Source organism: Coffea arabica, chromosome 11c, assembly GCF_036785885.1.
Source record: "Coffea arabica cultivar ET-39 chromosome 11c, Coffea Arabica ET-39 HiFi, whole genome shotgun sequence".
NCBI lineage: Eukaryota > Viridiplantae > Streptophyta > Magnoliopsida > Gentianales > Rubiaceae > Coffea > Coffea arabica.
In genome coordinates this window covers 27,603,985-27,629,387 of record NC_092330.1, presented here as the reverse complement: position 1 = coordinate 27,629,387, position 25,403 = coordinate 27,603,985, and the positions used below count along the sequence as shown (strand labels likewise).

Genomic DNA, 25,403 nt, shown 5'->3' with positions numbered 1-25,403 from the left:
ATAAAAAGCTCATTTAATCTCTTAAAAGTATTTTTCACCAATTATAGCCAAAATAATTCATTTTCTTCCAATAATATAACTAAAGTAACTAAAAATAATATAAAATATCATACAATTATTACGTAAATTAGTCACTTATCACCTCTAGTCCGATTCAATCACAAAGCCAAAGAATTAATTAAACCGGTCAAGACCCGGTTGAACCGGTAAAAATCGGGAGGGTCAACTGGTTTTTATTAAATATTTATTTTCTAAAATAAATATTTTAGTTTTATTCAAAATTTTTAATACTAAAATGAATAAAAAATTATTAAACCTTCGAACCGGGGGTTGAACTGGTTGAAACAGTCGAACCATGAACCGGAAGGTTTTCCTATTCACTCCCCGTTTCGGGTTTAAAACCATTGCCTCTCCTAGGGCGAACCAAAGGGTCCAGTTAGCTGCCTACCCAACTCACGCCAGGACTCACTCATACAATCGAATAAAATACTTCAAAAGTACTTAAATAATAATTCCACAGCTTATAACATGACTAAGTTCAACTTACAACCTGACTAATAAAAATACGATCCAACGTACTTAAGATACAATCAAAGTTCATCTTACAAGCTTCCAAAATATCGAATTCAATGTTTAACAACCCAAAACAAGGTACAAAAGAAACAGGGTTACACCCTAATTGACAGCGGCTTCACTCGGGTACTCAATTCCTGTTAAGGAAAACAAATTTGAAAGAATGAGCTAACGCCCAGTGAGTTCCAAAAAACATACAGTCATATAGAGCAGTTCAAATTACACTTCAAGTTCACAATTCAAAGCGAGTAAATAAAGCGATTAACAATATCAAGGGGTAGGATACGGGTGGCTCTCAGGAGCCAATTTCCACGAATTTTGATCTTATTTCACATAGTCGACACTCCGTCGACTCTCAAGTTTTATCATTATGTAGAAATCCACTTACTTCATTCTCCTTCCATTGACTTCCCTTATCGGGCCCGAAATCCAAAAGACTTAAAATGGGTATTGCTCAAGCATACCATAGTTTTCACTTCAAAAGGGACAAGTCTAAACACTAAGTCCAGCGAATATAAAACACTCTTCTATGGCTCGTCAAATCTCCTCGACCAAGTCCCATGACTGGTTCGAATCAACAGACTTACCTATAGGACTCAGGAATTCCCAAGAATTAACATGCATACTCAATCACTGATCGTCGATGGGGTAACAACCGAAGCGACATCACAACACTTCAACAATTCAAAACAATATTCATCTTAGTCACAACATCAAGTTTACATTTATGTCACATTTGCAAATTCAAGTCGGATAACATGCATGGAAACTCACCTATATATCAAAGCTCCGAATCCAAGTTAGGATCGATATCACAATCTTCAATCACTCCTATAAACACGTAAAGAAAGATAATAAGTTTCGCCTCAACAATTCGCGAAACTAAATCAAATTCAGTTGAACTCGACACGAAAGCTCGAGTTATGAAAATGACATGTATCTAGATTAGTTTTCCCAAAAATTTGATGTGTGAAAAAACAAAATCAAGGGCAAAACAGTCTCGATTTCACCATTGCTGCCTGGATAGTTCTTAGCCCAAAAATAGTGAAATAAAAATGACTTTTAACTGTTAAAATTCCTAGATTTCAACTCCATTTCAACATATAATCATAGTTTAACATAATAGCAAGTCACTTGAGTGAAATTTAGTTTAAAAGAACACAAAAATGTCGAAAATGAAGGTTGAAAATTAACCCTATTCATTCGGCTAGCTCATTCGAAAATTCCTCAAGAATTTTGCCAACAGAACAACCATTTAACCAACAAAAATTCACTCAAATCCCTAAGGGTTTCATCAATCATTAGCCCTTGGTTATCAATGGAAAATTTCCAAGTAAATCCAACCAACAAATCAAGAGCTATGCTAGTTTTTTAACCACAAGAACATCTAGTGGTATATCTTGAAGAAATTAACCACTAGAACAATCACGTTTGAAGCTTTATCAATTGTGCTTCCGTTCGTATTTTTTGGTTTTAATCTGATCCTAAACCATCCTTAGGTATTTCCATGACTTTTCCCTTTTTGGCTCGATGTTCATGCAAGGGATTTGAATGTGGTCATGGATGTTCATGCTCAAGGAGCTTAGATCTTCATTTTACATGCTTATCCTGGTTTGATGTTTGGTTGAGCCCATAAACCATGGGCTTCATGTATATGAAAAGATCCGATCTCAAAAGTTTATAAAAATGGGTTCCGGCAAGATTCTGGCTGACTTGGCAGGAATTTTTCTATTTTTTTGGTTTTTTTATTTATTTATGCTCTTTTTACTTTGTTTTGTTTTGTTATGTTTGATCCATTAGGGTTGTGAGTGTTTAGTTGGATGCGTTTGTGAATTAAAAAATTGGGCCAAGAATTTATTCATGTTAGGCTTATGCTTGGGCCTCCGTGTTTTTTGTGTTGGCTTGTTGATTAATTCTTGTTTGGACTATGATAAAAAAGCCCCAAAACTAGTGAACGGGCACATGAAGTAATTAAAACCAAAAGCTTGTTTTTCTTTCTTCTTTTGTTATTTATTTCATCATATACATTTGTGACTTTCGACGTGATCTTAATTTCTGGAAATTCATTTGATTCAGCCGTTTATTACTTGCTGATTTTTCAATTCATGAAAATATTTACATTTTGACCCCAATATTTTTGTATAATTGCAGTATGACCCCTAAAATTATGATAATGTGCAAATTTCTCCCTTTGAGGCCTTGGGTTGTCTTATGCATCTTAGACATGATTTTGATGAGTTATGTTTTGGTTCTAAAGTAGATCGGGGCTTAAGTAATTTTTGTTGAATTTTACGTTTTATTTTTTATAATTTGGGAAATTAATGCAATAACTTTAATATGGGGGGTTTTCAAATCAATTTTGGGAGTTAATATTATGTGAGGAAAATTTGGGCGGTAGGGACTCTTCTTGCAAAAATTGCACTTAGGTCCTTAATCTTTGGAAAATTATATTTTTACCCTAAAACTTTTTAATTTTTGCATTTTAGTCCCTAAATTTTTTCTATTTTATTTTTATTTTTAGTTTTTTTTGAAATTTCTCTTGATTCCTTGATTTTTTGTGTCTTGTTTGGAATGTTGAATTATTAGATTAAATTTTTGGTTCTTATTCTCTTTGAAAATTGTAAATTAAATTGGTGCATTGACACGCTTGTTAATTTTTTGGGAAAAGTGACAACTTTACATCCTTTACACTTAGCCACTATTTCAAGGAAGGTACTCTCTATTATTTTTTAAATTCTTTTATGTGATCCTATGTATTTTCATGTGTGATTGCATGTTTTTATATGGTTTTTCTTTTATTTATTCATTTAATTCATTTTAAGCCTTTATTTATTTTATTTAATTTGGATGTTTGTTTGGAAGGCATTTAAATGCCAAATTGTAATAGATAGGTTATACCCTCTTGCCAAGAAATGTATTTAGATAGGTGATGCAATCGATAGATTTTATTTTTTACCAAAAATGTAATTAGTTAGATAAATGTAATAGATAGGTCTATTATTTTTAAAATTTCCCTTTTAGATTGTAGTTAGGGTTCTCAATGTAATAGTTAGGTCTTATTTGCTTACCTATTTGGGTGTTTATATGCTTGCATGTCTACTTGTTTTTTTCTAGGGTTTTGTATTTAGATATCATGTCTATGTTCTATGTGATCTATGTGCACTTTGTGTTTATCTATTTTAGTCATACTTTATACACTTTATTTATTTATAATGATTGCATAATGTCACCGCACTAGTCCAATGCTAGCTGTGGCTCTTTTCCCCGATTTCTCCCTAGTCCAATGCTAGTAAGAACTTGTAGAAATGCGCTAGTCCAATGCTAGACCCTTTAGGCCATCGATACGATAGATTCATGCTTTGGTTTGACATTTATTGCATCTCATGCATTTTTTTTCTTTTGCATGATATGTCTCCCCTATTCTCTTATCCTTATGTGCGCAAATCATATCATTTAAATTTGCATCTCATTTAGATAAATTAGAAAAAAAATAGGTTAAAGTCCATTTTGCTTGTTTAGGTTAGGAGAGTTGATAAGTGCATATTTTACATATTGTTAGTGTGTTTTATTATTTACTTTTAGCATGTTTTAGTCATATTTATAGCTAATTACTTAAGTTTCTAGTAAAGTTATGCATTTTTTGGGTTTAAGTGGCAAAAATTATATTTCTATGGATGTTAATGCGAAAACTTCATGCTTTTATAGGTTTAATGATTCAATCATCAATAGGAGTTAATGGAAAAGATAATTGGATGATTATTGATTATTTGAAGTAATTTAAAAAAGACATGAAGTGTAAAATGTTCAAACGATGAGATGCAAGTTTTCTAGCTTTGACACCTTATGGTATTTCGGCGATATTTCAAGCTACAAACATTGGATTGAGGTGATTCTGTGACAGTTCCACCTTCCCCTAAGGCGTACCAAATGGGTTAGCGAACTGCCTGCCCAACTCTCGCCAGGACTACTAAGATGATTATACACAAACTAAAATGTTCCGAAATATATTAGTGCGTTTAAACAATTCAACAACCACAGAATGGAAAACGAAAATCGAACTGAAGGTGAATAGTGACTGCCATGTCACAATCCGGCCGGTTTTTGGCCGGATTCGGTGACAGTAACCTCGCCAATATTTCTTCTTTTCTCGATCAACTTTCGCACTCGTCTAAAACTCAACCAAATACAAGTAAACTTTGTCTCTCATGAGAGAATGAACATTCCCAAATACATATGCTACATAAACATGAGGAAACTCTTTAAAATATTCATATTGTTAAGTTTACAAATCCAAAGGAAACATTGTATTAAGATACATTTAGGGTTTCCAAATTGTCGAGGAGCTATACCAAAAGAACAAAAGAATTTCTAACTAGCTCAACTCATTCTTCAAAACAGCGAAGTTCCAAAAGATTGTTCCCTGTAAGGAAAACAAGAATAACGGAACGGGGTGAGTTAAAAGCTCAATGAGGTACCAAAAGTATAAACAGTAGAAATCATGAGAATTCACTTTTAAGGCACATATACACATCAAATACGAGAAATGAATGAACACCACAATTTAAAGGATACAGGTGGCTCAGGAGCCAAATCCCCGTTGCAATACTTGATCCAGCCTCGTTGACCCTCCATCAACGTTTAATGAAACACACATGTCTGTAGACCCCTCTTATGCAAAATCCCGTTCACCAAACATGCCCCTTACTGGGCTCGAACGCCAAACAAGAACAGGAATGGTAATACTCGAGTATACCGGAAATCTAAAGTTTCCAATACCCAAAGATTTCCCAAGAACAGGCACCCATGGATTGTCAATTTTCCTCAACCAAGCCCTTGCTGGCTTGATTTAATTGACTCCCCATGAGATTGAGCTTAGATTTAACAGGAAGGTTGTTGGATACACTTCCAAACGACATCATATCAGGCGCAAGTAACAAATTCGAGTATATACATGAAACAAGTCACACAGGCCAGAGAACGAGTGTGATAAAGTACACCCTCGTCTCATACAGAATAAACAGATGATACAGTCATTCAAGTCCCAATTTGCACATATACCAAGTTACGCAACAATTGAGGGGAATGGTACACTCACCAGTTAAGCAAGGATACTTCAAAAGTTTCAACCAAAGTAGGGCTCTAATCACCAAGAAACCCTAGAATAACCAAGGTAAGCAATTATGGTTCCCATAGCCACAAATCCAGTAAACGAAATGCACAAATGAGGCTCGACTACAAGTCGTATGCCTCTTCAAATAATTACGAATGCAAGGGTACAAAACATGATTTTTGGAACGAAAAGGTAACATGAAGACCTAGGGCTCGAGCGACCCAAAAGTCTTCTTATATACCCCAAATCAAACCAAGCTCGAAGAAATCCAATATCCCCAAAATTTGGACAGCATATCCCCTAAATTCCTTACTTTTTCATCCTACAACTCAACCACAATTGCACATACAAATCATAAGTTATAAAACACACCTAATTAGGGCCACAATACTCTTCAATTTGAGCCAATTAATAGCTCCAATACCAATCAGAAGAAAGCCCCCAAATTGAAACCCTAAAGCTTAAATTTTCCGTACAAACTGAAATTTCCGCAATCAACCACAACTAACACATAAAAGCTTCATTTTACACATAACAAAGCTACCATTCCAAGGCCAATCATTAATCATCATATGAGGGCAGAAAAATCACCAAAAAAATCTGAAATTTAGCTAACTCTACCTCAAACCACAAAATCTTCCATAAAATAACATATTTAGCCACTGCAAACTACTAATTTACCATTATTAGTAACAAAAAGAAGATTTCTTGACAAAGTACCTTAACACCTCAAGAAGGGTAGTAGCTTGGAGCTTGTCCTTCCAAAATCACTCCACTCAATCCTTTAATCCACCTTAGTAAACAACTTTTATGGAGGGTTTTGCAAAAATTCTGGTTGGAATTCAAGATTGGGCAAGAAATTGAAGAACAAATGAAGTTTCTCTCTTGGTTTCTTTCCCTAAAGGTGGCCGGCCAAGGAAGCTTAAAATGGGATAAAAATTGGGTCAAAATTGAAGTTTAGGAAAGTGAAATACTCTTAGTCAAAGTCCACTCACTAATCGGGTCGCAACACGTGGCGCCTCTAAACTTTAATCTTATCTTCTTCTCTCCAATACTAATTAATCTAGCTAACCTCCCATTATCTTCTAGCTCCCTGGAGAATTATATCACTTAACACAAAACTCCAACTATTGGTCCAAATTTATCGCACTTACCGCACTAGCGGGTCCCACGTCCCTAATGCACTTCAAATTGAACGTACACTAACTTATATCAGAAAAATGATTTAAAAACTGTACTTACTTATAAAATATATAGAAAATGTAATATTTTAAAGGAAAGTAATAAAAATGTAGGCAAAGAAATAAAATAATGCCTGTAAAATATGAAAATTTTCAGGTTCTCACAGATTCTTGAACCATTTTGAAACTAAGAGATTGATCTACATTTGGTATGAGACATTGAAGTCCAGTTTAATCATTTTCATAGTCAAAAAAGTCAAAATATAGAAGTGGAATTTTGTTATCGAAAACTGAAATAGTGTTTTGACCATTTGACGGTATTTTGGTCATTTCTCGATCCACAGAGCTCCAAGTTGGATGATTCTTAAGCATTGGAAAGATAACTCAAAGGGTTACAACTTTCATGTTTTGTAAAAGAGTTAGTTCAGCCTCCATCATTGAGAAAATATCAGTTGAAGAGGTGCTTAAGTCACAGAAAAGAAAACGTGAGCTGAGAATACGTGGAATTAGGTCGTGTATTAAAAGCCTGCGTATTCTCCTCTTTCTTTTTTGCAACTTGTTTTGTTTTCACACTGCTTTCTAGCTCAATTCTAGACAAGAATTCACTCAAGAGTCATTAGGGAGGAGAAATGAGCTTTATGTCTTGTCATTAACCACTTTTTGACTCCTCTAACAATACATATGCAAAAATCCTTGAGGAGAGAAGGGGTTCTAGGAAGTTTTTGTTAGTTTTTGGTAAGATTTAGTTTTAGTCTTTTCTCATTCTCTCTAGTTAGGAACTTATAAGAAAAACTTGGGGACTTCATTGTATCACTTATATTGTTGAAGAAATAAAATATTTGAGAGCTCGTTCATCACCTTGGCTAAGCTTTCTCTATCTTTCTCTTTACTTGTGATCCATTAGGTTTGCATGCAATGAATTTATGCTCTTTACTGTCTTTATTCACATGAGTAGCTAAATTTCTAGATCAAGGGAGTAGATGAAACTTATGGCCAATTGATATGAGTTGAATATGATTTATACTTGTTACATCTTATATTAACTTATCCATTTATGTATGTTTATCACTTGTTGTTGCTTAATCACCAATAGCAAGTTATTAGTTGTTATTATTCAATAAAAGTAGATAATAATGATGGACCAACATAAGTGGAGATTAAGGAGTAGACTCGTGAGAATAGAGGTGCACTTAAGTAGATTATACTTGCATTTTATGAAGAATACAAAAATAGATCTGGTTATTCATCATGAGAATAGGAAAAACTAAACTATTCTAGGCCATTTCATCATAAAAATGAGTTTTGGTAAATATGAAAATAAATCCCTAGTTAAACAAGAATAGTAACAAGAGATAAATCTATTTATCTGTATCTTTTGTGCCATAAGTGGATTCTTCACCATTGTTTACTTGCAAGTTATCCAGTTAATTTAGTTAGATAGTTAGTATTGCTATTTTCATTGCTTTTATTGATAGTTAATCTAAATAATAGAGCAAGTAAAGGACCTAGTACTTGTAAAATTGCTCCTCGTAGGATCGACTCGATATATGCCATAAACTACTAGTTGACCTGTATACTTGCAGTAAAACAGGTGTATTTTAGATTAAACTTGCACTTATATTTAGAACCTGTCAAGAGTTACCCTTCGAATATGGGAAATGGACGAGTATGACTTTTTTTTTAGCCTTAACAGCTATTACCCCTTTATAAGAAAAAAAATTGCATCACGAATCTTATTCTTCCATACCCGTTATGTTGCATTCCCCTCTTCTAGGTCATGTATATTTGTATCATAATTTCCTTCCTGAGTTTCATCTTTTGCATATTCGTGATCTCTTCAAGGGATCATTTTTGGGCTTCATAATTAATGTGATTTGTACCAATTAAACTTTGAAGAGACATCTCGTCTCTCTTGATACCCTTTAGATCTAGGTTTGCATCTATATGTAAGCATCCAAATGTAATAAGTTTTATAGGTTAGAATTAGGAAAATTTTTTACTAAATCTCGTAACTAGTTTCGACCAGGTTGAAAACGTGCCTTAAATTTGAATCGATCAATTCTGTCTTTTTTTCTTCAACTGTGACTCTTGAACTATTTTCTTATTTTCAAAGACCTGAAAGCGTCTAAATGAGTTTTATTTACTTTTTTTTTATTTTTCAAACATTTTGGGTGACTTGGTAAATCTAAATTCAATACCAAGTGGCGACTCTCTTTTTAAAACCCTTTTTAGACTAATATTTTGGCCCAAACTATCGCATTATTTAAAATCCCATTTTAGCCCCTTTTTCTATATTTTCTAAAATCAAAAACTCATTTTCTAACACCATTCTCTTTTATTTTCAAAAAAGGGGTGTGACACACCATTACTCCCTTCTCTTCCTTTAGGACCTTCGTATTCTTTTTCATGCTTCAAGCTTCAAATCTAGAACTCCAGAGCCTTACAAGTTCACAACCTGCAATCTAATCTCGAATCAGCTTGTGGGTAAGGTGGTAGAGAACTCATTGTTCTTTTACCAAATTTGGGACTTTGGTTGGTTCGACAATTTTTTTTCCTTTTTGGAGATTTTTATCGGCACTTTTTTTTGCCTTTGTGCTAATTAATTTAGATTTATTTCCTTCTTGTAGCATTTAAATTTAAATCTTTTTTTGGTTTTATTATGTTATTATCTATGTGTTTTTAATTTTTACTGCTTCTCGGCTGAAATTCTTTTAGCTTTACAACTGTGAATATATATTTCAAATTAGGATGATAATTTGATGCCGAATTTATATAAAGTTCAACCTTGATTTTTCCTCAATGAACTTTTTACTTTTTGGCCATATAACGGGATGGAAAATTGATTTAGAACATGTGTTTTTCCTTTTTTTTTGTTTTTTTACTCTATCAGATTAGTTGGGGAAAATTGATAAAGAGATGTATTAATCATGTAAAAGATATATGCGTAGCCATTAATGTTGGAGCTTTTCTTAGTAAAAAAAAAAAAAATTCCCTGGCTATATTAATCTATATCTATCAATCTTACTATCCTTTCTATTTTCTTATCTTTTAGCCTGATTTTGTTAGATGGAGTTCCTGTCGTACCAATCTACTATTGTTTAAACAAACAATAATCAATCATGCATGAAGTATATATCGTCAGTTAATTGACCGCCATTAGTCCATGAATTTTGTGTTATGATTAATATTTCATTAACTAAATCATGCTATTTAATTAATATTTGATATATTCAACTAACGAGTCGGATGTGTTGTGTATACTGGAAATACGTTATTCCACAAGATTCATGGTGATATATGTATACGAATTTCCTTGATCGATGGGCCAATGGAATTTCTTATTCTCCTAGCAATAGTCGCATGTGTAGGTAACAAATACTTGTAATCTATCAATGTTTTGGATCTAGAAGTGTGAATTATGGTCCAAAATATTCCGTGATTGGTGTGTTTGATTGCAAGTTACCGAGCTGATGTGACGCCCCCACTTCTCCCTCAGGCGAATCCAAGGGTATCCGCAGAACGTCTGTCTAACTCTCGTCAGGACTCGATACAAGTCAATTTTGAACTTAACGATACATCACTGATATTGAAAGCCAAAATAAAGAAAAGTCACTTTCTTACATAAATAATCAAATCTTACATCACAAGTTATCAAATGTACATCAATTTTCTCCAAAATATAACCACTAGAAGTTGACTAATCGATTACATCACTAGATTCTAATCAAAAGTAATCAAGTCGGCTTCCTCAAAATTCTTTCCATTCCGAGCTCCTGTTAAGGAAAACAAACTAATGGGATGAGCTAACGCTCAGTAAGGCCAAGAAAATCATGCAAACACATAGTTCAAGTAACAATAACACTTATATGAAAGATAAAGCTAAAGAGTTCATGTAATTCACAATAAATAATAAAACACAATCAATAAGGATACGGGAGCTCTCAGGAGCTAGATTCCACTTGCTTTGTCGAGACTCGATCCAATACCTCCACGTGATGACTCTCCGTCAACCGGGTAGGTATTAAGTTCGTAGAACTCCTCTTAACATCAAGTTTCTGTCCACCGTTACACCCCCTAACCATGCCCGAACGTTGATTAGAAAAGGCAATATTACTCGAGTATACCAAGTAAGATCTCTCAAATAGATCATGCTCTAAAATCTATCCCATGGTTCACCAAACTTCCCGACCAAGCTCATGCCAGCTCGAGTCGCAAGGTTAGCCTATGAGTTTGGGCGTCCCCCACAATTATAAGAATAAGTCGATGAGATTCACTCCAATCGACATCGATTCAACACAAATATCATTATAAGTCGATGAGATTCACTCCAATCGACATCGATTCAACACAAATATCATTATAAGTCGATGAGATTCACTCCAATCGATATAAAGTCAATACCAATATAATTGTAAGTCGATGAGATTCACTCCAATTGACATCGATTCAACACAAATACAATTTTCACTTCACATACTTCAATTATAAATTCACTTAAAAGAGAACGAGTGCGATAAAATACACGCTCGTCTCGACAATTTCAAAATACTCAATTAATAATGAACAATTCAGGATATAGCAACAATTCATGCACTTGACACTTACCAATTCAAAAGTAAGTGAGCAAATAAAGTCTTTAGTGGTCTGCTCCGAGGTTTCCTTCAATATCCTCTTGAGGGCCTGAAGAAATAGTGATCAATTAGCACTCACGTATACTCACAATCACTTAACATACAAGGAAGGAAGTGCGTTCACTTAGACATAGGACAATGTCTTAAAAGAGCTTTACTCTATTGTAATTCAAGATTTAAAAGTGAAGATTTAAAGTCACAATGGAAAACTCGTATCCTCCATGAAATCAGGTTTAAAACGAACTATCAATATCAAAAAGAAATGAAAGGTTCTCAAAACTCATTTCCTAAGAAATCAAGAATTTCAGCTTTGATCGACAAACTTGGTAAAATCAGATCTTGAGTTGGTATATCCAAAAATAGAAAACTTTACACTATTGGAAACTAGTTTAAAAGTACTAAAACTTTTCAGAAGAACTTTTCCAAGATTCCAAACAGAAAACATTCATTTTCAGTTCAAAGTTGCTGATTCATGGAGACAAGACAGAACTAGTCTTGATTTTCAGTGATGTTTGGAAATTCGGTAAAATTCACAGGATGTGAATCAGCCTCTAGAATTTATAACACAATAAGAGTTCCAAATCAAGTTTCAAACACAACAAGCGGAACTAAATTTGGAGTTTTGAGCAACAAGATATAACAGTTTGAAGTTGGTTGATTTTCGTGACTTGAACAGTGGATTTCCAGTTTTGAAGAGCAATCTTTGGGGCATCATTTGTATATCGAAATGGTACTGAAATTACACCAAATTTGGTATCTTAAACTTCCATATATGGACTGCCTCTCTATTAAAATTTAGGTAAGAACTTGCACGGGAAGGCAGTTAACAAAACAACCAAAGTTTGTGAAATCTGTCAAAGCAAATCTGTCATCCTATTTCTCTTTCTTTTTGAAAAGTTTTGTCCAACGAAATCAGCCCCAATTCGCTCCATTTTTGAAATCAAGATTCTAGAAACATTTAAGAAGCAACTGATGTTTAAATGACACTAAAATTTTTGAAATATAACATCCCAAAATAGATTTGACCATTCGGTGAGCACGGAAGGGAAAATTTTCCAGTTTTCAGCTTTGGCGCATTTTCGAAATCAAACCATATCTAGCACTATACAACTCCAAATTGAGAATGGTTTATGGCATTGGAAACTAGGTTCAAAATTCTACAATTCATTAGAAGACATCATTTTGAATCTTTTCACAAGTGGGACAAAATCGAGCCACAAGATGCAGCTTCCCAGTTTCTCTCGGACAGACTAGCAAAGCAGGACAGTCCACTTTGCCGAGTCGCTACGGTTTACAAAAAATGAACTAGCAGGGGATTTTTATACCATTGGAAAGCTTTGAATGTCTCATTATAAATCGCGTTTTCTGTTTTGCAAGATTAAAATACAAAACGCGAATTGAAGTCGCGTATTCACAGAGTCGCATTTTGAATTTTCCGAAAACAAAGAAGAATATGGGGTATCAGAAATACTCGACCTTAAGTCGCGTATTCTATGGTTGCGTATTGTATTCTGCAGTGACTACATAGAAAATGCGACTGCCCTGTTTTCTTTCATTCTTTTCGCCTCACCCACACTCACACACACTTTACAAATTCTTATTTTTTCACCATTTCCTTGCAAGGAATCATCCAACCAACATCATTTAACCTTCATTTAACCAACATCATTTTATATATTTTTAGTGTATTTTATTATTTAGTTTTGGTATGTTTTAGTCATATTTATAGCTAATTACTTAAGTTTCTAGTAAAGTTATGCATTTTTTGGGTTTAAGTGGCAAAAATTGCATTTCTATGGATTTTAATGTGAAAATTTCATGCTTTTGTATGTTTAATGATTCAATCATCAATTGGAGTTAATGCAAAAGATAATTGGATGATTATTGATGATTTGCAGTAATTTAAAAAGACATGAAGTGTAAATGTTCAAAAGATGAGATGCAAGTTTTCCTGCTTTGACACCTTATGGTATTTCGGCAATATTTCGAACTACAAGCATCGGATTGAGGTGATTCTTGAACCATTTTGAAGCTAAGAGATAGATGTACATTTGGCATGTGACATTGGAGTCCAGTTTACTCATTTTCATTGTCAAAAAGTCAAAATACAGAAGTGCAATTTTGTTGTTGAAAGCTGAAATAGAGTTTTGACCAGTTGAGGGTATTTTGGTCATTTTTTGATCCACAGAGCTCCAAGTTGGATGATTCTTAAGCATTGGAAAGCTAACTCAAAGATTACAACTTTTATGTTTTGCAAAAGAGTTAGTTCAGCCTCCATCATTGAGAAAATATCAGTTTAAGAGGTGCTTAAGTCGCAGAAGAGAAAACGTGAGTTCAGAATACGTGGAATTAGGTTGAATATTCAAAGCCTGCGTGTTCTCTCCTTTTTTTCGCAACTTATTTTGTTTTCACACTGCTTTCTAGCTCAATTCTAGACAAGAATTTCGGCTGCACATGCTCAAGAGTCATTAGGAAGGAGAAAATTAGCTTTATGTCTTGTCATTAACCACATTTTGACTCCTCTAACAATACATATGCAAGAATCATTGAGGAGAGAAGGGGTTCTAGGAAGTTCTTGTTAGTTTTTGGTAGGATTTAGTGGTAGTCTTTTCTTATTCTCTCTAGTCAGGAACTCGTAAGAAAAACTTGGAGACTTCATTATATCACTCATATTATTGAAGAAATAGAAGATTTGGGAGCTTGTTCATCACCTTCGCTAAGCTTCCTCTATTTTTCTCTTTACTTGTGATTCATTACATTTGCATGCAATGAAGTTATGCTCATTATTGTCTTTATTCACATGAGTAACTGAATTTCTAGATCTGGGGAGTAGATGAAACTTATGGCCAATTGTTATGAGTTGAATATGATTTTTACTTGTTACATCTTATATTAACTTGTCCATTTATGCATGTTTATCACTTCTTGTTGCTTGATCACCAATAGCAAGCTATTAGTTGTTATTATTCAATGAAAGTAGGTAATACTGATGGACCAACATAAATGGAGCTTAAGGAGTAGACTCATGAGAGTAGAAGTACATTTAAGTGGATTATACTTGCATTTCATGAAGAATACAAAAGTAGATTTAGTTATTCACCATGAGAATAGGGAAAACTAGACTATTTTAGGCCATTTCATCATAAGAATGAGTTTTGCTATATATGGAATTGAATCCCTGTTAAACAAGAATAGTAATAAGAGGTAAAGCTATTTACTTGTATCTTTTATGCCATAAGTGGAGTCTATTTCCCTAAACTCAAGTATTTAGTGAAATTTCTCCATTATTTACTTGCAAGTTATCTAGTTAATTTAGTTAGATAGTTAGTATTGATATTTTCATTGTTTTATCGATAGTTAGTCTAAATAGTAGAGCAAGTAAAGAACCTTAGTACTTGTAAAGTTGCTTCTCATGGGATCGACTCGATATGTATCTTAAACTAGTAGTTGACTTGTATACTTGCAGTCAAACGGGTGTATTTTGGATTAAACTTGCACTTATGTTTAGAGCCCGTCAAGAGTCTTCTTTCGAATATGGGAAATAGGTGAATATGGCTTTTTTTAGTCTTAGCACACTATTACCCCTTTGAAAGAAGGAAAATTGCGTCACGAATCTTAGTCTCTCGTACCCGTTATGTTGCATTCCCCTCTTCTAGGTCTTGTATATTTATATCATAATTTCTTTCTTGAGTCTTATCTTTTGCATATCCGTGACCTCTTCAAGGGATCATTTTTGGGCTTCACAATTAATGTAATTTATACCAGTTAAACTTTGAAGAGACATCTCATCCCTCTCGATACCCCTTAGATCTAGGTTTACATCCATATATAAACATCCAAATGTAATAAGTTTTATAGGTTAGAATTAGGAAAATTTTTGACTAAATCTCGCAACTAGTCTCGACTAGGTTAAAAGGGCGCCTTAAATTTGAGTCAATCAATTTTTTGCCTTGGTATATCTAAACTCAATACCAAGTAGCGACTTTCTTTTTAAAACTCTTTTTAGACTAATATTTTGGGCCCAAACCATCGCATTATTTAAAATCCCATTTTAGGCCCTTTTTCTTTATTTTCTAAAATCAAAAACTCATTTTTCTAACACCTTTCTCTTTTATTTTCAAAAAATAGGGTGTGACACACCCTTACTCCCATCTCTTCCTTTAGGACCTTCATATTCTTTTTCATGCTTCAAGCTCCAAATCTAAAACTCCGGAGCCTTACAAGTCCACAACCTGCAATCTAATCTCGAATCAACATGTGGGTAAGGTGGTAGAGAACTCATTTTTGTTTTACCAAATTTGGGACTTTGGTTGGTTCAACAATTTTTTTTTCCTTTTTGGAGGTTTTTATCGGCATTTTTTTTGCCTTAGTGCTAGTTAATTTAGATTTCTTTTTCCTTCTTGTGGCATTTAAATTTAAATCTTTTTTTGGTTTTATATTGTTATTATCTATGTGTTTTTAATTTTTACTGCTTCTCGGTTGAAATTCTTTTAGCTTTACAACTGTGAATATATATGTCAAATTAGGATGATAATTTGATGCCAAATTTATATAAAGTTCAACCTTGATTTTTCCCTCAACGAACTTTCCACTTTCTGGCCATCCAGCTGGATGGAAAATTGATTTGGAACATGTGTTTTTCCTTTTTTTATTTTTTTACTCTATCAGATTAGTTGGGGAAAGTTGATAAAGAGATGTATTAATCATGTAAAAGATATATGCGTAGCCATTAATGTTAGAGCTTTTCCTAGTAAAAAAAATATTCCCTGGCTTTATTAATCTATATCTATCAATCTTACTATCCTTCCTATTTTCTTATCTTTTAGCCTGATTTTGTTAGATGGAGTTCCTGTCGCACCAATCTACTATTGTTTAAACAAGAAATAATCCATCATGCATGAAGTATACATCGTTAGTTAATTGACTGCCATTAGTCCATGAATTTTGTGTTATGATTAATATTTCATTAACTAAATCATGCTATTTAATTAATATTTGATATATTCAACTAACTAGTCGGATGTGTTGTGTATACTGGAAATATGTCATTCCACAAGATTCATGGCGATATATGTACACGAACTTCCTTGATCAATGGGCCTTTGGAATTTCTTATTCTCCTAGTAATAGTCGCATGTGTAGGTAACAAATAAGCTTATCATACTTGTAATCTATCAATGTTTTGGATCTAGAAGTGTGCATTATGGTCCAAAATATTCCGCGATTGGTGTGTTTGATTGCAAGTTACCGTGATGATCTTTTGGGTATAATTGGAGTGGCAACGCTGTGACCTGATAATGGTTTTGCAGTTCAGTGTAGTCATAACTAAAATCTACAGTGTTGTTTTTGAAACGAAATGCTACAGTGTTGTTTTTGAAAAACAACCCCAAAAACAGCTAATCCAAACGGACCCCTAAGTTTTAACTTAACATTGCATTCACGCATATTGAGCAATTAATGTTGCCTAATGTCATTGTCGGAGCTACTACTATGGCTGGTACCTAATGTCATTGCAACAACGGTGTGAATTTTTCCAAGGCTTACGTTTATCTTAATACGGGTAAAAGAGTGAGAAGGACCAACGTGGAACACGTTTTTGCATGTCCATGATGAGGGCACTGTGGAAATATCCTCAAAGGCCACTTAATTACCCATTTCCTCGATCTTCAATCCTCTTTCAACGAAATAGTCCCTCCAAAACTCCAAAGCAACATCTGCTCGTTGTGTGGTTTGGAGTTTTTTATTCTCATTGTAATGAACTGTTTGTTTTCAACCTTGTTGACTAGGCTCTTTTAGATTTTAGGTGCCAACCCCACTTAATTTCAATGCCTAAGAAAGGCCGTAAAAATGCATCGAATGTCAACGGGAGATCACGGTGACTACCAAATGATATATAATCCTATTTTAAAAGAAATTGTAATATTACATCTTAGAATTACTTGTTTGATTTTCTATCAAGTTATGACAATTCTTCGAAATTGACCAAAATTTGTATGAACTAATACTAAATTGTTTGGAGATGATAAAAAAATAAAATTTAGTTTCCAAATTTTGAATCTCATTTGTTGGAAAAGTAGTAGGGTTTACCAAACTGAATTGCAGTGCTTAGCTAATGAAGTAGAAAGTTTGTTCGGAAAATGAATATGATTTGCCAAATAAGTGGTAACAACTAGGAAAGACAAGGTGAACTTCGCAAATATAATAGTAAGTTTTTTTGAATGAACAGTGAGATTTGCACAAGTGATTTTGGCTAATTTATGTTATTGTCTTTTTATCATTCAGATTTTCTATTTGAATCTGTGAAATTTTTTTTTTTGGATGAATGAATCTGCGAATTCAAATTAAGTAACAACTATTTTGATCTAGAATCTTGCTTTCATGTCACTTTGCACAATTTTCACTTGTCGCATCTTGTGAAATTTCAAAACTTTTAAGTTTGATGTTCATATTACTACTAGTCTACAGCTGTTTACAATGTTGGTCTTGACAAAATTGCTTGATTTAGCAAGTATTTAACTAATTAATTTATTTTTGAAATATGTATTGTAAGTGTACAGTATAGTGTACGTCTTTTTTATAAGTCTTGGTCTTGATAGACTTTTATGTGTCCCGTTTTGGACGTAAAATGATTCTTCTATCCCATAAAGGCCTTTTGTTAATTCTTGACCTTGACCAAAAAAAAAAAAAAAAATTCCCTCCCAACTTTTCCACAAGTGATGGTCATAGTGTAGTATCTAGTAACAACTAGAGGTGTTGGAAAGGTTTTTCGTCGACAAGAGTTCATTTAGGTATTTGCCAGCAGGTCAAACCAACCAAGTGCGTTCACACAACATAAAAATTTTGCAAGGGTACAAGTATAGTTAAGCTTTATTCAATTTTATCCCGTTAGCGTAATTCTTACAAGATTTTGTATATTTGTTATAAGACTCTATTTTGTATATTTATTACAAGATTTCATGTATGTGCTATAGAGCTAATCTACATACATCAACGGCACCAATAACTACACGAAAGTCATGTAAGTTTACATTAAATTTTGTATGATTTATACCGTACAAATAAAATTGGACAAAACACGATTACACCTGCTCGGTAACCTTAAATTTATCCTTAATGGTATCGTTAAGACTCTTCAAATAATTCCTTTTCCTTGGCAATCTTCAATCCTTTTCTTTGTTTGCCTCTTTAAATCTTTTGTTTTCTTCAATCATACAAATTATGCTAAATTTTTTGAACAACTGTGGGAGAAAAAAAATCGAACTGTTATAGTTTCCATGGTACAAATCCCATGTTTTTCCTACGATGCAAGCTCTATCCTTCATGATTTAATTTGTTCACTTCTTTTACATTACCAATTGTGCCCTTTAACAGCTCCACCATTTTCATTTTATCATCTAATCTTTAGGGGTTAATTACATTTACATCCCTTGAGGTTTGTCCAAACTGTACATCAATCCCCGAGGTTAGACCAAATTACAATAACTTCCTTATCATTAATAGCGTTAGAATCCAACTAACAGTAGTAATAAAATGATATGAATGCCCTCGTTATTAAAGGGTTAAAAATGATTTAAAAAATAAAAGAAAAGAAAAAATAGGAGTAAAAAATTTGAACAAAGAAAACAATAAAAAATTAGAAAAAGTAAAATATAAAGAAAAAAATTTAGGAGAAAACCAATACACAATGCTAGTTTAGTTATCAATTTGTACTCACAAAGAAAAATGAAAAGAAAACCCAAATCTGCCAGAATCCTTTTACCACCATCCTCCTCCTCCTTTTCCACATGTCTCCTCTCCTCATCCCTGAACTGTGCTCTCCAATTAGTCCTTTCCATCCACTGGTGTTCCTTTTTCCTCTTTGCTTCCTTAGTTCTCCTCTATCTTTGTCCACAACCCAAATCAAATTTCCTATGACCCAAGTCCTCTCAATTGATATCATCTTCCCATCTTTGATTCCTCTACCAAATCATAACGTGAAAGATTTAGATGCCTTAAAATTCAAGTTCTCAAGAAAAGTTTTGAAGAGCATAAAACTTGTTAATTAGATTTTTCCCTGCCAAAATCCTTTACCACTATCCTCCTCTTCCTTTTCCACATGTCTCCTCTCCTCATCCCTGAACTGTGCTCTCCAATTAGTCCTTTCCATCCACTGGTGTTCCTTTTTCCTCTTTGCTTCCTTAGTTCTCCTCTATCTTCGTCCACAACCCAAATCAAATTTCCTATGACCCAAGTCCTCTCAATTGATATCATCTTCCCATCTTTGATTCCTCTACCAAATCATAACGTGAAAGATTTAGATGCCTTAAAATTCAAGTTCTCGAGAAAAGTTTTGAAGAGCATAAAACTTGTTAATTAGATTTTTCCTAAGGTTTGAGTTTAAGATGATAAATAGAAATTGGTGTAACTATTCAATGATTTTTTTTTTCTAATACCCATATTCTTCTCATGATCATTTTGGTATGAATTTTGTAATTTTTAATTGTTATTCAGTAAGATGAAGAGTAGGAACAACCACGGTTTTCATTCTATGTGGTTGTTCTTTGATCAATTTTTGCCAATTTTCATGATGAAAATAGATTTCTAGACAAAATACAAGTTAGACGGATAACATCACTAACCTTAGTTATTGAAAGTGGTGGAGGCAGGCTGCCATGGTTGCCGGCGACCATTTGTGCTTCCCCTGTTATAGTTGAAATTTTTTTTTCCGGCGACAATACAAAGGCAGTAGAAGACAAAAAATAAAAGAACAAAAGAAAAGATGAGTTTTAATAGTGGGTACTTTGTTACCTTCACTACATACCATTTGTTGAGGTCATACAAATGAATGGTCAAACGTCTTCTGACTAACGACAAGGGGGTAGCTGTTATAGATTCGTGAGTTTGAAGGTCTGTTTTGTAATTTGGCCAAATGTTAGGGACTAATTCATAGTTTGCCCAAATCTCAGGGGAGGTAGATGTAATTAACCCAATCCTCAGACATGCAAAGAAGACTTTCCCATAAGCATTCGCTATGGTTTTTACAAAAATTGACCGTAGAAAGAGATGGCAGAGAATAATTGGATTCGGATAGAGCTGTTTGATCTTTGATAGATTCAAGATCGTAGCTTTTTCCGATTGTGAAAAATTCAAGATCTAGACAAAAAAGAAAACTAGAACACAAGAAAAACACATTATTTAAAATCATAATTTATAATCAGGTGAAATATCAAAACGAGAATTAGCCAAATGTATTCAGCGCTACAAAGAGAAAGGTGAATTCATTAGGAAAAGAATAGTGTATATTGATACAGCTGACTATGCTAAAGATATATGACAGTTGACACTAAGGTTGGTTGGATACACTTTCAAGTGGCGGAGCGTATAGCTTAGTACTTGGTCATATACTCATATTTGTGGTTTTGTGAAAGGCCACCCTCATTCACATCAGCATCTGACCTTCACACCAGCACGAAACACGTTTTTACACATCTCTGATGAGGTAAGATTGGAAATATCTGCAAACGTCAGTTAATCAGATAGGCCTATAAATATCCATTCCCGCAATCTTCAATCCCTCATTCCACAAAACGTACAGTCCTTCCAACACTACTCCAGAGCTGCATCTATTCAACATGGTATATAACTAGCTATAACAGTCGTTATTAGTTTGTATCAATGCGAGAACTACTCATCAGTCTTTTGTTATTTTGACTTTAAAGATTAATTAACTTGTCGATGCTCAATTTTCCATCACAGGCTTACACCATCAACGCGAGGGATCTAGTGATTTATCACGGTAATGATACACGCTATTGGAAGTGGTACACTGATGTACCTTCTGGGTAAACCTCCTGAACTTACTTCACACATACCCGTCCTGTATATAGTCCTATTGCATTTATATTATTATCTCACTTTCTCCCTTTAGTTAGTTGATGACTTTCGAAGATTATCCTAAACTGATTCTAATGCCTTTGTACAGCTTCGAGGTTGCCGAGCTTGTTGAAGTTTGCTGGTTTGACATTCGAACCAGTGTGCCTGCTAGGGACCTCCCAAGGGGCAGTTCCTATTCGACATATCTCGTGTTCAAACTTAATGCCAAGCCAAAGGGACTTGAAAAAGCAACTGCATCGGTTATGTTTACTGAAGAAAAGGCTAAGGGAACTGATGACGAAGGCTATAGTGTGTTCATTGACAAGTCACAAGATTCGAAGGATCCGGGCATATATCCTCAACCCCGTAGTGATGGATGGAAGGAATTGAACTTGGGTGACTTCGTCAACAACCGCGGAAGAAGTTCCACGGCAGAAGCTAGGATTTTTCAAACCAGTGATACAATCTGGAAGTCTGGCATTATTATCAAGGGCATTGAAATTCGCCCTAATTAGGGTGGATGCACTCTTTACCATCATCCTTCAGTCGTTTTGTACCACAGTAAAAGAAAAAAAATTGAAAAAAAAGGGAAAAACAAAAACAAAATGGTGTCCGTTCAGTCTATAATTATTAGTAGTAATTTTCTCTCTTTCCTTTTTATCCATTTGTAAGAGCTCGGGGTACATCAAAGTCAAAACAAAAACCCAAAAAAAGAAAAAAATTGAAAAAAGAAAAAAAGGCGTTGCAAAACGCCGATTATGACTACATTATGTGTTTCAGAGTTCTTTTCATTTCCCTCTACTAAATTGTTTGCTTTGTATTGTTGATTAGGGCTTGAGAAAAAGAAACATAACTTAATTTAACTATGTAAGCGAGGCCTCGGAAATGCATCTAATGACATTGGAACATCGCAACGGGTGACAAGTGACACACAATGCCGTTTTAAAAAGAATGTTACATTACTTCTGAAAATGCTTATGTGATATTTTATGACTTTATGGAAATTCTTCTAAATTGACTAAAAGTAGCACTCTGAACTCATTGTAAATTGCGGGGAGATTATAAAAAAAAATAAAAATGATTTTCCAGATTGTGAATCTCATTTAAATGGGAAACTAGTAGAATTTGCCTGGAAACTAGTAGAATTTGCCAAATGTATCGTAGTTTTTATCTAATGAAGCAGTAAGTTTGTTTAAAAAGAATTAATAGGGTTTACCAATAATAAGAACTATACCAACCTAAAAGATCGGACAAAGCTCACCTGCTCATGCCACATTTCGTAAACTTTATTCCTAATGGTATCTCTAGAACACTTCAAATTACTAGAAAAAATCATGTGCTATGCACGTATATAATCAGCTAATATTATTTAGCGAACAAAATAATATATTCCATTGTTAGTTGTCATTACAAGAACAACTATTGTTAGTATTACAGAAATCTTATATAGCGGAATTCAATATTTAACCAAGTACGATTTTTTATTTGTGTTGTTAAAATAAATTTGGTTAGAAGTTGTGATTAAATTTATAATACAACAAAAGCACAAACTTCAAATTTTCCCCTCACAAATACGATTACAAATTATATTGCCATTAATTGTAGAAAATTGCTCTTTAAACTTTTAAGACCCCATTAGCGGGATGTTTCCTTTTCCCTGATCCATTCTTTGAATACAAGTTCTGCAATCTTCTAGCAGCTGTCTCTTGGCTTTCCTCGGCTGCCTGCTTTTGTTCCATAGAGACTGCAATTCGCCATTGTGCCAATGAAGTTTCGTCTCTTGTTCTTTTTGTTATTGCATGGTACTCTTCTTGAGTAAGCTTGACCATAGTGTCATCTGTCTGGAAAAGGCTGATGTAGCGTTGTGCTTCATGAGCTGATGTAGCATAAGCTTCTGATTCTAATCGTATTGCTCTGAGGGTGAGTTGCAAAGTGCGAAGAGTCTGCCACCTTAGACGTAGAACTTGCTTTAGTTTCAATCCTGTTCTGTGTTTTTCATCTCTTTCCATCTTGAACTCCTCCATCTCTTCCCGCGTCTGTTGCAAGACCTGATTTATCCTGTTAATCATTGTTCAGATCTTCAGTTCTTCCTCCTTCTTAGCCCTGATAGAGATACTCAACCTTTCAAGCTGAGAGTCAAGCTCTGAAATAGTAACGTTGGATGAGGCTGTTCGACTCTGTGCATCTGCAAGTTCCGACTGCAGCTTTTCAAGCTCATCAATCACAGGTCTGGAATCTGACCACGATTGTACCGCCTCATCCTTAGCCTTCGTGAGTTTCTCCTTCCGTTTTTGTAGTTCTGCCATCTTGGCACCCATTAAGGTCCCAGGAGTTTCTCCTGGTTTTCTTTCTTTCACTTCAGACCGATCCTCCATTTCGCCATAGGAGTCCATTTAGCTTTTGCACTTGCGTTTCTCAGGTTGAATTGAACTGAGTTTGTTTCCAATGCGTGGACGTAGAGCAACCTTATTTATTGGTTTTTTTTATGGTTCCCTGGGAGGTTGGATTGCAATGAATTGACTCCTTAAATTTTTGGTTTCTATTTGTTCTGCTTTTGCTTGTTGTGTTGATTTTGATTTCTTCTGGTTCAACGGTGGTGGCTTAGTTGTGGTTGTGTGTTTTTAATATATTGTGGCTTCAGTAGTTGTATGCATATTGATTAGAGTTTTTATTTCGCCTTTATAATGTCTGTTTTAATTGGGTTATGATCTTGCTCTTAATTGTGCAGGTGCGTGGTGTGGCTGTGGAATACTTGGACTTTGTTTTGTCTGACTACTTTTTGTTGCTGCTGTTGGAAGGTAACTTTCTGTTATTGTAGGCTGAATCAAAGTTGCATCCTCGTATAATAGTGCTGGGATTGTGAGAAATAGGTATACTTTCCGTTCTCCTGTTTTGCATTGCTTCCTTCTGAAAAGTTATTCTCTCTTGTTGCTGGTTGAGTTAAGTCTGTACGCCTGTTTAATGGTAGTGAACTTTGCATCCCAATCAGTGTATCCTTTGTTAAATAATAGGATGGATGATTGATAACATGATGCAATTCTCGATTCTGGTTTATGTATAATGCCAGTCAAGCAAAAATATGTGTCTTTTGAGGAGATATATGTGGATAGATCGATGCCGGTGTGAAAAGTATACTGCAATGGAGGATGCTACAATTCCTCTGTCCAAAATTGCCACCTTCCTTTGTCCTCTCCCCTCCCACTTCTCACTCCTCTCTACTACAGCAATCGGCTGACGGAGAAAGCTTATCGAGGTTTGCCCCCATTTCCCTTTTCTTCTCCCCACTGATTCTCCGTCTTTAGTTGTGTTGCCTTCCCAGATGTTCTCCCAAATCTCAATCAATTTCTATCTCTTTCATAAAAACGTGCAGTGAAATTTAATTTAGGATTTTGATTCTTAATTTGGGATTTAACTTAGAAATTGGTTTGCCATCTACTTACCATCCCCAAATTACATCTGAGGTGGACATTAAAGCGTCGGATATCTTTGAATTACCTCTCTTCGTAGTGCAAATTAAAGCATCCATGATGGGTGATTTTAATAGGGTAAAATATATAGTGGTGAGGTTTGAGGCTTGATGTTCATGGCGGTGAATCATCTATAGCCTGAGTGGCTAGAGGCTTTGGGTAAAGAAAAAAGAAATACAGTCACTTTTACAGCTGGTTTGATCTTGATTTCTTTTGTTTACTTTTATTATTTTCTCTTTTTTATTTTCATGTTTGCATTTGTGTCTGAGAATTCATATTTTTTTACTGTATTGGCTTCACTAACAACATTATGCTACTTAGAGATGTAAGTTAATGTTTATGACAATTAGTTTCTACTATTCCCTAAAGTATTTTGCAGCTAATTAGATGGTGACTCATGAAACAATTTAATAAGATGGTAGTTTTAGATTCTGTTGAAATTAAGTTGTTGCTGGTGGCAGAGGATTCCTTGTCCCTCAAAACATATTTTACCTTTTTTTTTCATATTCTATCTATAATTTAGAATTTATAAGAAATGATGTGCAATCTATGGATGTTTCAGGCTTTTTCTTTTTTAGTCTTCTTCAAT

At 34.3% G+C, this 25,403-nt stretch overlaps 1 protein-coding gene and 1 long non-coding RNA gene across 2 annotated transcripts; one reads left to right on the top strand and one right to left on the bottom strand.

The window, feature by feature from the left end:
* Window positions 1–19,119: 19,119 nt before the first annotated feature.
* Window positions 19,120–20,268, bottom strand: LOC140017052 (uncharacterized). The gene is made up of 2 exons (XR_011823348.1): window positions 20,114–20,268; window positions 19,120–19,764 (listed from the first exon to the last, which is right to left on the bottom strand). It is a non-coding gene; the product is annotated as an uncharacterized lncRNA (long non-coding RNA).
* Window positions 20,269–21,043: 775 nt separating this feature from the next.
* Window positions 21,044–22,112, top strand: LOC113716535 (F-box protein At2g02240-like). The gene is made up of 3 exons (XM_027240917.2): window positions 21,044–21,109; window positions 21,231–21,316; window positions 21,457–22,112. The coding sequence occupies exons 1-3, from the start codon at window positions 21,107–21,109 to the stop codon at window positions 21,860–21,862; spliced, it is 495 nt and encodes a 164-aa protein (XP_027096718.1). The 5' UTR covers window positions 21,044–21,106; the 3' UTR covers window positions 21,863–22,112.
* Window positions 22,113–25,403: the final 3,291 nt, after the last annotated feature.

Bases quoted from the DNA above. Each gene is read 5' to 3' on its own strand.
- LOC113716535 (XM_027240917.2), top strand. The intron at 21,317-21,456 runs GTAAACCTCCTG...GCCTTTGTACAG, and splicing joins TACACTGATGTACCTTCTGG to CTTCGAGGTTGCCGAGCTTG.